General features: G+C 40.4%; 1 protein-coding gene across 1 annotated transcript in view; it reads left to right on the forward strand.

Annotated features, from left to right (window-relative positions):
- The window catches only part of LOC140231068 (ileal sodium/bile acid cotransporter-like), a 104919-nt gene that overhangs the window by 62388 nt on the left and 26305 nt on the right, over positions 1-16226 (forward strand). Inside the window, exons 2-3 of the mRNA XM_072311220.1 lie at positions 11104-11297; positions 14153-14357. Of these exons, the coding sequence (XP_072167321.1) occupies positions 11104-11297; positions 14153-14357 (399 nt within the window). The remainder of the gene's footprint in view (positions 1-11103; positions 11298-14152; positions 14358-16226) is intronic.

Genomic DNA, 16226 nt, shown 5'->3' on the forward strand with positions numbered 1-16226 from the left:
CCACCCCCCCCCCCCTTAAAAATGAGAAATCTTTTTCTCTAGACCCTAAAGCATTACAGTCAAGATATGTTTTACGTAGATACCTTATAGATAAAGAATATATGTTGTTCACGGCAATATCTAGGAGAATCCCCTTGGGGAACCGGGCCATTAAAGATGGGTGAAAGGGGGAGGGACTCCATTTTCATCTTTTTCAGAACCAGTGTGCACATTAAAACACCCAGGTTGGTGGGAATCATTCTTATGGGATAGGGACCCAAAGTCAGTTTTATTGGGTATGTGGCCCAAGGGGGGGGGAGGGCTCCTCCTAGAAAAATGGAGAAGTGGCTTTAATTTACAGGGATATTGCGTCAGATGTGGTGACTGTGATACTCGGGTGAGCGTCTAGCCCCCCCCCCCCCCCCCCGAGCTCTTGTTTTCTTTTTACATCAATTTGAAATGAATATCAACGTGCAATAAACTCGGATATAATAAAGCGAGAACGAGCAAGTTTGGACTGCAAAAATTTTCAAACTCGCTCGCTCCGTCGCTCCCACAATGACTCTTATTTTGTTGACTTTGGTTCCTTGCCGGCCATCAGTTATTCATAACGTAATATCATAATAAATACAAGAAAAGTTTACCCATTACTAAGGTGTCTCAAAGACACAAAGACATATATGCAATAACATTCAAACCTACATTATATAAGTCTTAAAAAGAACGCATGGTTTGTGGAACAATCACCTTCCTCTAGATGTAAAAGGAAGGAAGAGACTTATTTCAGAAATATAACGTTCCTATTGTGTGATATATTTTTTCACGTTGACAGTTTTTGTTAATGGGAATTATATTTTTCCAGACTGTAAATAATGAGAAATAGGATATGATTGCTAAAAGCGCATTAATAAGATGGACAGCTGATGGGAATTTGGGAATTAAGGAACGAGGTAACCCCTTAGTTTTACAGGATAATGATGCCGAACCTCTATTTTTGCGTTATTTCTGAAATTAATTTCCGCGTACTTAGCAGAAGCTCAATTATCATTATAAAAATGATTGAATCAACAGATCAATAGAAAAAATAAGTTACGTTCACACAAACTCAAAGTTAACTCTGTCACTCTTGAAAGATCAGCGTCAACAGAAATTTAAATCGAATTCTTTCATGAAAAGTGGTGTGGGTGGTCGACCAGGGGATCGGTCATCCGGGGAGTTGTCGTCCGGGGGAATGGTCCTCGGGGGAGTTGTCCTCCGGGGGAGTAGTCCTCCGGGGGAGTAGTCCTCCGGGGGAGTAGCCCTCCGGGGGAGTGGTCCTCCGGGGGAATGGTCCTCTGGAGGAGTGGTCCTCCGGGGGAGTGATCCTCCGGGGGCGTAGTCCTCGGGGGAGACGTCCTCCGGGTGAGCAGTCCTCCGGGTGAGTAGTCCTCCGGGGGAGTAGTCCTCCGGGGGAATCGTCCTCGGGGGAGTCGTCCTCCCGGGGAGCAGTCCTCCTGGAGAGACGTCTGTTGCGACACGGATTGTCGCCCCTACACGGATTGTCGCCTCCTGCTCGGGGCGACAATCCGTGACGGGCGCTGGCGGCACGGATTGTCGCCCCCTACACGGATTGTCGCCTGGCGACAATCCGTGACGCTTGTGCAGTTCCCAGTTTTTGACCTCAAAGGCGACAATCCGTGTTGGCAAAAAAATTGTTGCGACACGGATTGTCGCCCCGTCACAGATTGTCGCCCCGGGCTCGGGGTGGTTCCTCCGGTGTTAAGCTTTGGTGGGATGGGTATGACTGGTAAGTTATGCGTATGTGTGTGTGGGTGTGTGTGTGTGGGTGTGTGTGCGTGTGTGTGTGTGTGTGTGTGTGTTTGGAGTATAATAATACAATATGTAGAAACTGTGCATGTGTGGTGGTCATAGTGGTAGTGGTTTGTTTGTCTGTGTGTATACGTGTGCCTGTATGCTTACGTGTGTATGTGGAATATAGTGGCGCTACTGTGGCAATACAAACGCCTTCAGAGTGTATGAGCACGTGTTTAAAAAATTCACACCAGCTTTGATCTAAAAATAGTATGGGTGTGTGAACCAACGAGAGAGAGACCGAGAGAAAATACATACGAGGGAGGTACCCTCCCCAAATGTTATTTGTCTTTGTTCATTTTTCACTGCAGTCATTTTCTTCCATCAGTCTTATAAACTAGAACGTCCATACCACTATTCTTTGTCCCAGAATAGGTTTGGCATGGTTTATGCATGCATGAGCGAATAATTTCCACACGCCGTAAAAAAATTTGTCAATCGTTAGTTGATTTTAGCACAAACGAACTGCCATTGCACACCGCTAATACATACGTAATACAAACAAACACCAACAAACACTCAAACAAATCCTCGTAATGCAAATAAACCAACTTAACACTTTTTTCCTTGATATTCAATGATTTCATTCAAATCATTCATAAATCGACTCATTCTGGGTGTAACATGAAAAAAAGTTACAAATGGCAATTCGAAACAGAAACAAATCCATTTGTCAATTTATACCACAAATAATCTCACTTCAACATAGATAACTCGATTATAGACCAACCCTACTAACAATTTCTTCACGAGAAAGTTTTGACATGTAGGGCCCTACCAAACCTATATTCCTTGAATACATTGGTTTGGATCATGTAACACCTTCTTACTTACAAGGGCATATACATAAAAAAACACAAATACATTACACGAATCTAGAATGAAATCAGTCATAAAAAACCCGACCACCCCTCCCCTCCCCATCCGAAACAAATCTAGGCCTACATCTATCCTAAATATTAAATCCTACCAACATCTGTCATACCATTCATAACTATCCTTCTTCAAATCCAATCCCCAACACACCAACCCCTGATTAAACAAAACCTAAATCATCCCACACCCACATTCACCAACCCAAATACACACACACACACACACACACACACACACACATGCGAAGGTTCCGTTATTCCGAAGTTTCGTTTTTTCCGAGGCTTCATTTTAATATCCGAAACACACAATTCCCTATACCTAGAGGTTCGTTGATCCAAAAATGAAATTCGGAATAATGAGCCTTCGGACGAATGAGCCTTCGGACGAATGAGCCTTCAGAGTAACAAACTTTTGCAATAACGAAATGTAACCCCCTTCCCACATACCGACGCACACCCGAACCGATACCACATTACTTCCTGATGAAACGATTTCCCAATGTTGATAAATAAGACATAATGGACCGTATGCAGAAAAGCAGCATTTGCCCGCACGCAAGCTCCACTCCGAATTCATACAAATCTGCCAAACAAACTCATCAAATTCAAAGCTGCTGATAAAATCAATATCAACGTTTATGCCAGCAACAGCTTACTAGTTATCCCTCCCCACGCGCAGCTAAAAAACACATACGCAAAAAACTGACATAATAAACACATTCTTCCATCACACACACACACACACACACACACACGCACTTTCCATCTCTCGGTGATGACACACACCTCAGCTAACCACAGCTTTCGGTTGAGCTTGGTCATACCAAAAATATCAAATAATAACTCTGAGATGGCCATCCGCTAATAGGAGAATGAGATTCTCCGCCATGAGCCTTCAGGTGGCACTATCACTCCGCTCAATTTAACTATCGCGAACGCTCGCCTGCGAGTCGCCTTACATTCTCGTGGCATGTCTACGCGCAACATGTGGATCCAGCGGGATCAATTCACCCACGGTCACATCCCACTATCAGATGCAGATCTCATTTCTACCCAGCATGAACAGTGTCTTGCCAACCATCAGCAATCTTGTATATTTCAGGTCCGACCGTAGCAAAACCACCGCCCGTTCCCTCTATCTTGTTTCATCTGTTGATGGCAACAGGTGCAATATTCTCAAAATAATTCGGTGCCCAGCTCAGAAAGTCTTCTTATCGCGTCAAGATGTCTCAGTGCCTAGAAGTACCTGTCCCACTGCCAGTGATACCGCGGTCATCATCGCAGGTTCCTGAGGATAACGAACTTGCGACGGTCTCTGATACTCAGCCAGCTTGTCCGCCAGAGCTTTCCTCGCCTCCAGGCGCAGAGGTCCCCTGTATCCCCCTCCATTACTCCCCTACCACCGCTACTCCCCCTTCTCAGTGGTAAGTGTTGCTTCATCGACATTGAGGAGGGAAGACCCATCGACTTGGTGGGCCGACTCTGAACTGGGAATAATGACGCCGTAGATAGACTGAACCATGGAGGTCTTAATCATATTGCCTGTATAACCACTGTCAATAGTGACACGTACAATAAACTGATGGTCACAAAGTAAGCAGACTGGCGAACCTGGACACGTTAAGCTTGGGATGTGTTATCACTATCACTCTCGACCGGAACAGCTTCAGACAAGTGAACCTGTTCTAATGGCACAAATCATCTGTCTCATCATCAGATTCCATTACATTTACAAGTCAGTGTGCTTTAGCCATAAAACGCCTATCCTGCTCAGGAAGTTATGCTCACTCAGGAAGTGATTATCTTGGGGGCGCACTTCACAGCACAATATCAGTGCCGTATACACAATATTTGCTCTTACCCTGGAGGATGTTGGTGCGAGTCAGCGGGTTACTGCGGAAGCGCAGCATTTCAAGGCGCTGAGCACGCAGGGGAGGGGATGTCAGGATGCGCAGTGCGCTAGAACTTCTGAAGTGTGGAATTCATCTAATAGGCTATCTAGGGCATGTGAAATTTCAGGCTTCAGGGAAGCTAAGGTTCTAGAGCGCAGCTAACTCTGTCCCATATCGTTGCTTCACGAGACGGGGAAGTTCTTGGTTCCTCAGCTTTAGCCAATGGAGGACTATGAAATTCTCAAGTGTGACGGTTACCTCCTCGTCTTTGTTCACACGGTCACCGTGGCGTGAAATGCCACTATTAGTGGTTAGCAAATTGCGAAATTTTCCAAAAACTTTTGATGTTTCATATACATTGTATACGATTTCTCAATTCATGCTACATTTTGGTGAGTCATTTTGCAAATGGATTTCTATCCTTTACACAAACGTTTAAAGTTCGGTATTGGTCAATGATTGGATTTCTAGAAGTGTTGATATCAAAAATACACAACAAAGATGCCTATTTTCGTCATTGTCATTTATCCTAGCTACCGAATTTATGTGGAAAAAAAGAGTAGCAAAAGCTTCCGATATCAACCCGCTAAACATGGCTGAGTATCCTAGTTTAAAGCTGTTGCAATATGCAGATGATACGTTTTTGTTTTGGTTTTTTTTTTTTCTAAGGGATAAAACGTCACTCAAAGGAATTCTAATGCATCAGTTTGGGGATGTGCCAGGTCCAAGAATAAACAAAGAACAAACAGTTATGATATGCTAAGCCCAAGGAGATAGGTATTGTAGTTGGAACCTGGAGAATCATAACCTGCTATGGACCAACAAATCTGTGAAATACATAGTTCTTTATTATGCATTTTCATAAGCTCTAAAGATGAACTAGGAGCAAAGATGACAAAACTGCAGCAAGTATTTGACAGCTTGTCAAAAAGAAGTATTTTAGGAAGTTACTGTATTGAAAAGTATATCACTTATTCAAATTACTCATTTCATAATTGTTGATTCTATCCTTTCGTATCTGTTGAAGTGGATAGACAGCATGAATAAATAATATGTTTACATTGATGTGGAATTGGAAAACAGAAAAAAAAAAGTTACAATGTTTTTCCTACTGGAAGAATACAATAAAGGCGGTAGGGGTAAAAAAAAAATGTCTGATACAGAGAGGAAATTGTTCAGTTTCCGACTGAAGTGGTTAGGCAGATTGTTGCTGAACTTTTCTCATTATTATCACGGCACTTGATCATTTGTTTGAAAAGAATATTCTTAGTTACAAGTAAAATTGAAAAATCTTGTAAGGAAATCTTAAGGGCATGGGAATACATTAGATATTGCAGTACGTTGAAAGATATTTGTATAACTGGTAAATCAGCAAAAGTGTTCAGATTATTTGGTACATTATCTACGTGGTCTATGATAATCTGTTGTTGTTTGTCCGGTTGTCCGTTTGTTTTTGCTTGGTTTGGGGGTTTTTTTTATTGAGGCTTTCTTTTCGACAGTGGTCTGCTTTACTAAGATCTGTTTACGGTAGATTGCTGTCGTTGAACTGAACACATCAGATCACAGTCGCGTTGCCGACAAAGTAAAGGCATGACGGTATCTGTTTACGCAAGACTGAATCGGGCGATACCACGAGGTGTGTGAGTCGAGAGCGCGAAGGAAGAATCTACGCAGTATGTTAGACAAGAGAACGAATTCAAAACTGTTGTTCATTTTTTTTTTTCATCTGTGAAGATGGCTGGATAGCCCATATTCAGCTACACTAAGCTGGTCTTCCATGGGGTCCAGTTGGATGTGGGGTGGGACCACTTCACCGGGTTAGACATCCTGCTCTTTGCGATGAATGAATGATGCGGGATCTTTTACGTGCATGAGCTGTGACTCTCTCATATATACACGGGACCTCCATTTTATGTCCTATCACTAATACGATACAAGTAGTGATCGTTTACACAACTTATTCCTTCGAAAAATGCATGTTGAAACTCATATTTTCTTCTTATAAATGGAGAAAATCTGATGATGCTGTATATCCAAATCGTTGTAGTTATAAGGATGTAAAACACGCAGTTGTTGCATGCAAATTGAATGAGCTCCTTCTCAAATACTTGAGAGAAACATTACCAAATATATTCCAAGAAAAGCTACCAGTCAGTATTCAACATTTACTCAAGGTAGATTGTGAAAACAAATGTATTTTATTTCCTATTACAGGTTTTCAATTATTTACGAATTTATTGGAGATCACAAAATTACAGGAAAGAGATTAAAAAGAATAGTCGCAGCCAAACAAAATTTTAGAGAGAAATTTCGAAAAGAAAATGAATAAAATATCAGTCAGACCAGACAGAGCATTTTTTCCAACACAGTTGTTGCGTGTTATTTGAAAAAGAAAATGAAACAGAAATCCTTTTTTTTTTTAATTTGTCGTTCAAATTACTGTGTTGCCAATTATGATTTTGTCATGATGTAATTTGAGTCGTAAAGTCATTTTGTACCTTTGAATGTAAACAATGCATCAGATTGTATACATTATAAATTCTCTGATGAGGCAAAGAAAATCAAAAATGCAGGCTGGTGCTACTGCTAACTTTGATGAAGTTCCAACAATAATTACAATGTGATAATCCGAGTGATAGTAATATGGTACACGGTACACTGTACACTGGCCATGTCTGGCCAGTCTGTACTCCTAAGATCTTAATGCAGACTGCTACCGTAATGCCGTAGACGTGTACAGCCAGCGACGTGCCCGCAGAAGTACTATTCTGTAGCGCAAATGCTCTACAGGACAAGAGGTGTCAGATGACTGTCATGGTACTGATAAGCTAGACTAGGCTTGGCCTTATTAGTGCTCCTTGTGAATAATGAGCCGGCCGGATATACCCTTGGGTAAACTCCTTAAACTGCCGGAGAACAGGGCGATGAGATCAAGCTCCATGTATGTTCTGGTAGGGGTAGCCATAGCTTAGCCATGCAGATCTAGTGAACGTGATAAAACTGTCTGTCACCAGTGTCACTGAATAGTAACTTCTGCCCTGTTGCTCTGTAACATCTAGCAACTCACAAATGCAACAAGTTGTTCCTGCGACCGTCTCAGCCTTGCTGTGCCGTCGACCCACAGGGCACCTTGCCAAGGGATGCTGCAGTGCGCTGGGCAGCATCGACATCTTTAGCGCAGCCTACTTTTTATGAGATGAGTACGACTGATTATTCACCTACAGCTACTGCGTACGAGGTAACCGACGCCCCACGTTATATGGCAGTGGTGGAAAATGAGCGAAGTCCATATAGCAACACTACCGCATTCGGGTTAACCGATGGAGACTTGAGAAATGGTAGAGTCCATAGTGGTTCCAAAGGAACAAAGCAAGTGTTTAATCTAGCAGCTTGGAACGTTCGTACAACCAATGACAGTGTTAATTCCCTACGACCGGAAAGAGCTACAGCTATTATCTGCCGGGCTCTGGAGGAAGCAGATGTTGACATTTGTGCACTTAGTGAGGTGCGTCGTCCAGGTACTGGAAACGTTAAGGAAAGAAGTCACACAATATATTGGAGTGGAGGAAAAGACAAAACTGCAGGAGTGGGATTTGCTGTTTCTAACAAATTTAGTCACATCAACCCAGTACCCATCTCCGATAGGATCATGACAGCTCATGTCAAGCTGAAGAACAATGTCCATCTCTCATTAATCAGCGTCTATGGACCTACAATGCAACGACCTGAACTCGAGAAAGAACAATTTTATGAGCAGCTCGGCGAGTGTATCACCAGTGCCAAAGGAGATGGCATTATTGTGCTTGGTGACTTCAATGCTCGTGTTGGTAAAGACTGGGAGTCCTGGCCATCAGTCATAGGCAGGCATGGAGTAGGTCACATGAACTCTAACGGCCTTATGCTATTAGAGTTCTGCACCCGGATGAAGCTTTCAATAATGGGTACTATGTTCCAGCTGAAAAATCGGCTCAAAAACACTTGGCAACACCCACGCTCGAAACATTGGCATCAGTTGGACCATGTTCTTGCCAATTCACAAGCAAGACAGTTCATCAGGGTCACCAAGGTCAATCCTTCTGCAGACTGCTTTACGGATCACAGGCTATTGCTGTGTAAATGCAGTACAGTGATTAAGTCAAGGAAGAAATGTGCAAGACCTCCCTGCAAACTTGATACCCATCTAACTAACAAAAAGAAACTTATGTTAGAAAGTTTCTTAGAGGAAAAAATCCCTGACTGTGAATCATCCTGGGATGACTTGAAAGAACTACTTCAGAATGCTGCAGATCACATCTTTGAAAAGAAAAAGAGGAAGAGCGAAGACTGGTTTGATGATCAAGAGCAAGAGATTCAGAAGCTCTTGAAGGAAAAACGGAAAACTGGTGATATAAAAGGGCTAAGAGAAGAAATTCGGAAACTGAAAAATAAGTGGTTTCAACAGAAAGCAGAGGAGGCTGAGAGATATGTTCAGGAAAAGAATCACAGAGAGTTTTACGCAACTCTTAATGCTGTGTATGGTCCCAAATCTAAGAATGTTCATCCGGTCAAGTCAAAGCAGGGTGAGCTCCTGTCTGCACCTGAAGACATCAAAGACAGATGGGTTGAACACTTTGACGAGCTTCTTAATCAACCGACAGATGTCGACTGGGAGATTCTCAATGAAGTCGATCAACTTCCAACCATTGATGAGTTTAATGATCCTATTTCAATGGATGAACTTGAAACAGCACTCAAGAACACAAGACTGAGAAAGAGTCCGGGCCCAGATGGAATTATTCCAGAGGTCATAGTCCATGGTGGTAGAGTTTTGTGGACTTTCCTGCTGACTCTATTCAATCTGTTCTGGTTAACCGAGAGATTACCTTCTGATCTGACAGATGCAAATATTTCTATCCTTTTTAAGAAAGGTGATCGCAGCTTGTGTGAGAACTATCGTGGCATATCTCTGCTCAGTGTGGTAGGGAAGATTTTTTCGGATGTTATTCTTCAGAGACTTCAACACCTAGCAGAGAAGATTTATCCCGAGTCACAATCTGGCTATAGGAGTAGCAGAAGCACGATTGATGGCATCTTTACACTACGGCAAATAATGGAAAAATGTAAGGAGCAGCGTTGTAATCTACACATTGCTTTTATAGATTTTACCAAAGCTTTTGACTGTGTTAATCGAGAGCTTCTTTATGCAATATTACAGAAGCTGGGATGTCCAGAGAAATTTGTATGCATTATTAAGAAACTGTATTCTAATGTACATGCCAGACTTCTCATTAATGGTGAACTTTCGGACTCAATAAACTACAATAGTGGAGTAAAACAAGGTTGTAAATTAGCTCCTACACTTTTTGGAATTTATGCCGCTATACTCCTCCATCTAGCCTTTAAAGATGTTGATCCTTTCTGCAGTATCAAAGTGCGTTTCAGATATGATGGAGATATTTTTGATTTGCGTCGCCTAAAAGCCAAAACTAAGATACTCACAGATTATATAAGAGAAGCTCAGTATGCTGATGATATTGCCATTTTTTGTAATGAGTCTTCTGCACTACAGACTCTTTTATCTGCATACAACACATTATCCCTAAAGATGGGTCTACGTATCAACATTAAGAAAACAGAGACAATGAGTGTGGGAGAGCAAGTTGATTTCTACATTGATGGAAATAAACTTTGTAGAGTTGACCGTTTCAAATATCTTGGCAGTTACATTACAAAAGACTGCAAAGTAGATGAAGAACTCAAGGCACGCATTCAAGCCGAATCATGTGCAATGGGAAGATTGAGGCAAAGAGTATTTCAGTGCCGGGATTTGACTACCGAAACAAAACTCAAAGTGTATAACCAATGTGTGACCCCTTTACTGCTATATGGGAGTGAAACATGGACACTCTATCGGCGCCATATAAAGCAGCTCAGGACCATTCAACAACGACACCTTAGGTCTATTCTCCACATCAAGTGGGACCACTTTGTCACAAATGATGAAGTATTGGAACAGGCAAAAACACTTGACATTGAAACCACCCTCGTTAAAAATCGACTGCGATGGGTTGGTCATGTTGTGCGAATGGAAGCTGCCAGACCTGTCAAGGAGCTCTTTTTTGGAGAGCTTGATGATGGCTCTCGCAGTATAGGACGCCCTCATCTGAGATACAAAGATACAATCAAAGACATGCTGAGGAGAGCCGATGTCCTTCACAACTGGAGAGACCATGTTGATGACAGACATGAATGGCGGAAATTCACTCATGATGTCAGCATGAAAATTGATCATCAGAGGAAGGAGGTTAACAAGTTGAGAAGAGAAAAGCGTCACCAACAACAGTCAAGATGAAAAATGGACGTTTGTTTTGATGTTTCTTTTGAATTTTTGGTAATCTCATCTTGTAAATTGTATTTTTGCCCGTGTCGGGATTTAGGCGTATATATATATATATATATATACACTGTAATAGCAAATGTCTCGGCAATGATAACAATGATGATGGTGTGAATTTTTTGCACAATAGTTTCGTCATCCCGTTGGTTTCTTGGTCGGCTTTGCCTCGCAGTTCATCACCATGCCGCTCATCTGCTTCGTCTTTGCCCTCGTGCTGAAACTTGAGCCCCCCTTCGCACTCGGACTGCTGATAATAGGGTGCTGTCCTGGTGGCACCGTCTCAAACCTTTTCACGTTCTGGACAGACGGTGACATATGTCTCAGGTGAGCTAAAGGACACTAACTTAATGACAAGAATAATGTTATAAACTGCTACGTATACATTACAATTATCATTGCCATCTTAAATTCGCGTTGAGGGCTGGAAGAGTCGTACAAAAATAACGTATGCCGTCAAGACGGTACCGACCAAAAGAATTCAGAGAATTCATCATCCATTCTCATTTTCTTATATATATATATATATATATATATATATATATATATATATATACATATATATATTATATATATATACATATATATATATATATATATATATATATATATATATATATATTGGATGTAGTTCAATGTTTGTATAGGCTTTGCGGTCATTTTCGTACGTTTGTCTTCAGGTCGCAAGTTGCAAGGCATAACATCGACTCCATATTTCAGAGAACATTATGTAAATATATTTCATCAGTACAGACACACTAAGACCTACCTCCCATGAGACCTCCACCACCAGGAAACAGACAGCTAATTCAACTGCGATGAATTTCCCTTAAATCAAGACTGCAATCAATAATTGCCATGGTGTGCTTAGCTGCCGTTTCCCAGTGGAAGAAAGAATAAAGGAATATGTACTTTTCCCAATAAAACATATAGCCTATGATTATAATGTATATCATCAACGAAAAATAATATACTGGTGATCAAATCAAAGCAAATGAACATTTATTGCAATTGTTAGTGAAAATGATAATGCTGAAATGCGCTTTCATGAAGTGTGTAACAAACAAAATGTTCCTATATATGCAAAAATAGTTAATGAAAACGTAGAAAACACACCGTCACGATAAGTGCTTAAAGCATACACAGTGGGTGAAAACACATGATCATATTAAGGATTACGAGATAAGATCGGAGTACTAGTGTTAAATAGATTGCTCTGAAACGAATGTGAATGCTGGAATAGCGCCGTTGCGCAGTCACCTCCCCGTCTCTCGCAAAATTGAATAACCGTTCAGCAAAGTTGGAGTATTTTCTAAGAATTTGAATGGCAACCTTTTAGAGTTGATTGGCATGAAAATAGATTCGACTATGAAAAATGGATTTGAATGACAAAACAAGCCCTCAAAACTGAATGATCATAACATCAATTTCGACACCACAGAAACCTACATATTTTATCATTTTAACTTAATGTTTCATGTCACCTTATTCACAGAGCGTGACAACTACGCACATACAGGAGAGGGAAGTTGTGCACTATTTCATAACATTATGTAGTGGTTTTGATGTGAAAAATGATAATTCACAATTAGCGAACCAAAGAAATCCATATAACTCATTGTAGGAAAGGTCTTGACATGGCGAGTAATGAATAAGCATGATTCATCTTAATAATAATAATAATAATAATAATAATAATAATAATAATAATAATAATAATGATAATAATAATAATAATAATAATAATAATAATAATAATGATAATAATAATAATAATAATAATAATAATAATAATAATGTCTTATTTACCCAGGGTAGCCTCTTTAGTGTTGCCACTGCTGTACCCGAGGGCCCTGCCATTATTATTACCCTAGCGTTGCCAGGTACCCATTTATACAGTATGTCCAAAAAAATTACAACGAGACCCTCCGTAATATCTTTAAAAATATTGAATCAATCTAACTACAAATTCAGGGTCTGAAACTATAACTCATTGCCCACATCTTACAGAAAACCCCATTCGATTTGCTTCAGTGGTCAAAGAGAAATGAGGAATTTTGTAGGGGATGTCAAGAATCTCTTCCCTCCAAGTTCTGTCAATTGCATTCACACACAAGATCATCGCAGTGCTAAACTTGGAAGAATCAGACTCATGACATGCTTTACAACAATCCACATTTCTTTGTGATAGCTTAACCAAATTGAATGGATTTTTCTGCAAAATAGAGCTAAGATGTTATATTTCAAGACCCTGAAGTAGCACTTAGACAGGTCAATCAAATTAGATGTTATCAATTCGAAAATCTGATTGTAATTTTTTTGGGACATACTGCAATATGTCAAAAAAATACAATCAGGTTTTCGCATTGATAACACCCAATATGATAAAATTGTCGAAATGCTACTTCAAGGTCTTAAAATACAACATTTTAGCTCTATTTTGCAGAAATCCCCTTTCGATTTGGTTAAGCGGTCACAGAGAAATGTGGATTGTTGTAAAGCATGTCATGAGTCTGAGTCTTCCAAGTTTAGCACTTCGATGATCTTATGTGTGAATATAATAGACAGAACTTGGAGGGAAGAGATTCCCGACATCCTCTACAAAATTCCTCATTTCTCTTTGACCACTGAAGCAAATCGAATGGGGTTTTCTGTAAGATATGGGCAATGAGTTATAGTTTTATACCCTGAATTTGTATTCAGATTGATTCAATTTTTTTAAAGATATCATTGCGGAGGGTCCCGTTGTAATTTTTGGGGGGACTTACGGTACACCTGTGTCTTAGTTTATTCTACATTGTTATGTTCTTATATTATTTGAAAAACACCGAAATAAATTTTCCATAAATCTCGAAATGATCATGAGTCTGAGATAATCACATACAAGAAAAGTAATAGTTTACACTTACCCTACGATCAAAAACACCAACGATCACTTTTACTATTGCGCCTTTTTCTCTTATCCTTGAAATCTATTTTCAGAGTAGACGTATAAATAGAGATAGATATATCTACATTTTTATTTTTTATTGTTATTTTTATTTTTTCGTTCTTGTATCATATGAAAATCAAGAGATGGGGGTTTGATAAATGCTTTCAACAAAGGACGTTCTTTTGAATTTCGACCATATTGCTCTACACATTTAACCACGGTCTCACAATCATTGTCCCTCTCTCATCAGCGTGTGCATGACAACGGTGTCGTGTATAGCAGCAATTGGAATGATGCCCCTGAACCTCTTTATATACTCCCGGAGATGGACCACAGAGCAAACCAAGATTCCCTTCATTAACATCTTTACCACGCTGGTCACCATCATTGTCCCTGCCGTTGCTGGCATGATCATAAGGCGCTTCAGTGTTCGGTGGGCCGGTCGTGTCTCGCAGGTATAGTAAAAAAAAAAAAAACAACAACAACAAACAAACAAACAAACAAAATCTACATTTGCACTGACAGAGAAACAAGAAACAAGACAGAGAAACAAGAAACAAGACCGAGAAAAAAAAAAACTGAACGGGCAAAGAACAGAAGGCTAGCAGAAAACAGGGGAAGGAGAAATATGTAAGAAATTTTGGTGTAAAACTTGCGAGCGCAAACTGCAGGGGGTCATCCCACGAGACCGACACCCACGAACCATACGGCTCACGAGACCGACAGTTGGAAATAGATCCATGAGTCATACAGCCCACGAGTTATACAGTCCACGAGTCATACAGCCCATGAGTTCGACACTATACGAACAAAAGGCTCACGAGACCGACCCTACGCAAACCATGGACCTATACTAACGAATGGACTTTCAAAGAATCCAACCACTGTAAAGTACGAGATCCGCCGCCATCAGACTGCGCGCATCTTAATGAGTACAGGTGTCTCGAAGATGATGACAGCACAATCATGCATCGTCACTGACAAAGGAACTATTTCCCTGATTCCAGTCTTATTTGATAGTAATTGGCTGATGCACCTTTTCAGGCGGAAACGTCTTTAAAGAAACGCAAATGGTTAGAAGCTGCAAACGTCAGAGCATGACTAAATTTGTATCATTTGATTGGATACTGAGTAAGTACAGATTCGCTCGCAATCGCTCACAAATACGACCTTGCCTAACAGTGACACATACATATCCACTTCCTCTACTGCCTCTTTTTACTCTGAAAAAATGTGCGGAAATGATGGAAAATGATATTACATATCATAATCAATCAGCTTTAAAGTTAGCTTTCTCTTTAAAAGTATCTGCACTTCGCCAATGTAGATACCTGAGCGGTGATATACTGAATACATACCCAAACTACACATGCATTTTCCTTGATTAACGATAATATATCTTATGAGCATTTGGTTAATAGAGTCTTCAAGGTGCGTTGTGTTTTGCTCTTGATTGCCGGCGGCGGATATTACAAGATCAAAGCAGGAAATAATTTTTACAATGCTTTTGTGACACTTTTGACGTAGACAGAGGCCTGCAGTAATTAACGAAATGATGAGTGTCCATGTGTAGTGGGTCCATGCGCAAGCAAAGCCCACGAGACCGACACTACGCCAAAGAGGCGCACGAGACCGACACTACTAACGCTAAAGAGCCTCTCGAGACTGACACTGGGGAATATGCTCACGAGACCGACACTAGGCAAATAAGGCCCACGAGATCGACAGAATAAACAGCGCCATCTATAATGTAACTGCAAGCATGTATCTGTACAGTGTGTTGCATTAATGACAAAAAAAGGAGGAAAATAACATGCTGCCGGGTGCACTTTCATCACACTATCGAGCGCAAGATTGTAAATAGTGATTGTAAAAGTTCTAAATGAAATTGTGTTGTTTAGGAAAATATTTTCTAAGCTATTACACCTGTTCAGTAGTCCCTGACACAGTTTTCAATCATAATTAAGCTTTAGACAAAATAATGCATACAAAACTGGCAAAATGATACATTGATAAAGTATGTACATGAGATAACATCATCATTATTTTCTCTTATTATTGACTGCAATAAGATTTCTTGATTTTTTTTTTTTGATCTTTCATAATCTGATCTTCATGTAACTATATAAACACGCCATTATCGGTGTTCCCTATGACTCCAAATATGATAAAAACATTAGCAATGTGCTGCTGTATGCATGATTTTGCATATTTTTCCAGTAATTTGCATGTCAATGAATGTTGTGGGATGATAATGTACTAAATTCTTCTCTGCAGCCCTTCCATGTCATTGTGCGACTGAAGCAATGTTAATTTGTCACTTC

This window comes from Diadema setosum, chromosome 7 (genome assembly GCF_964275005.1).
Source record: "Diadema setosum chromosome 7, eeDiaSeto1, whole genome shotgun sequence".
NCBI lineage: Eukaryota > Metazoa > Echinodermata > Echinoidea > Diadematoida > Diadematidae > Diadema > Diadema setosum.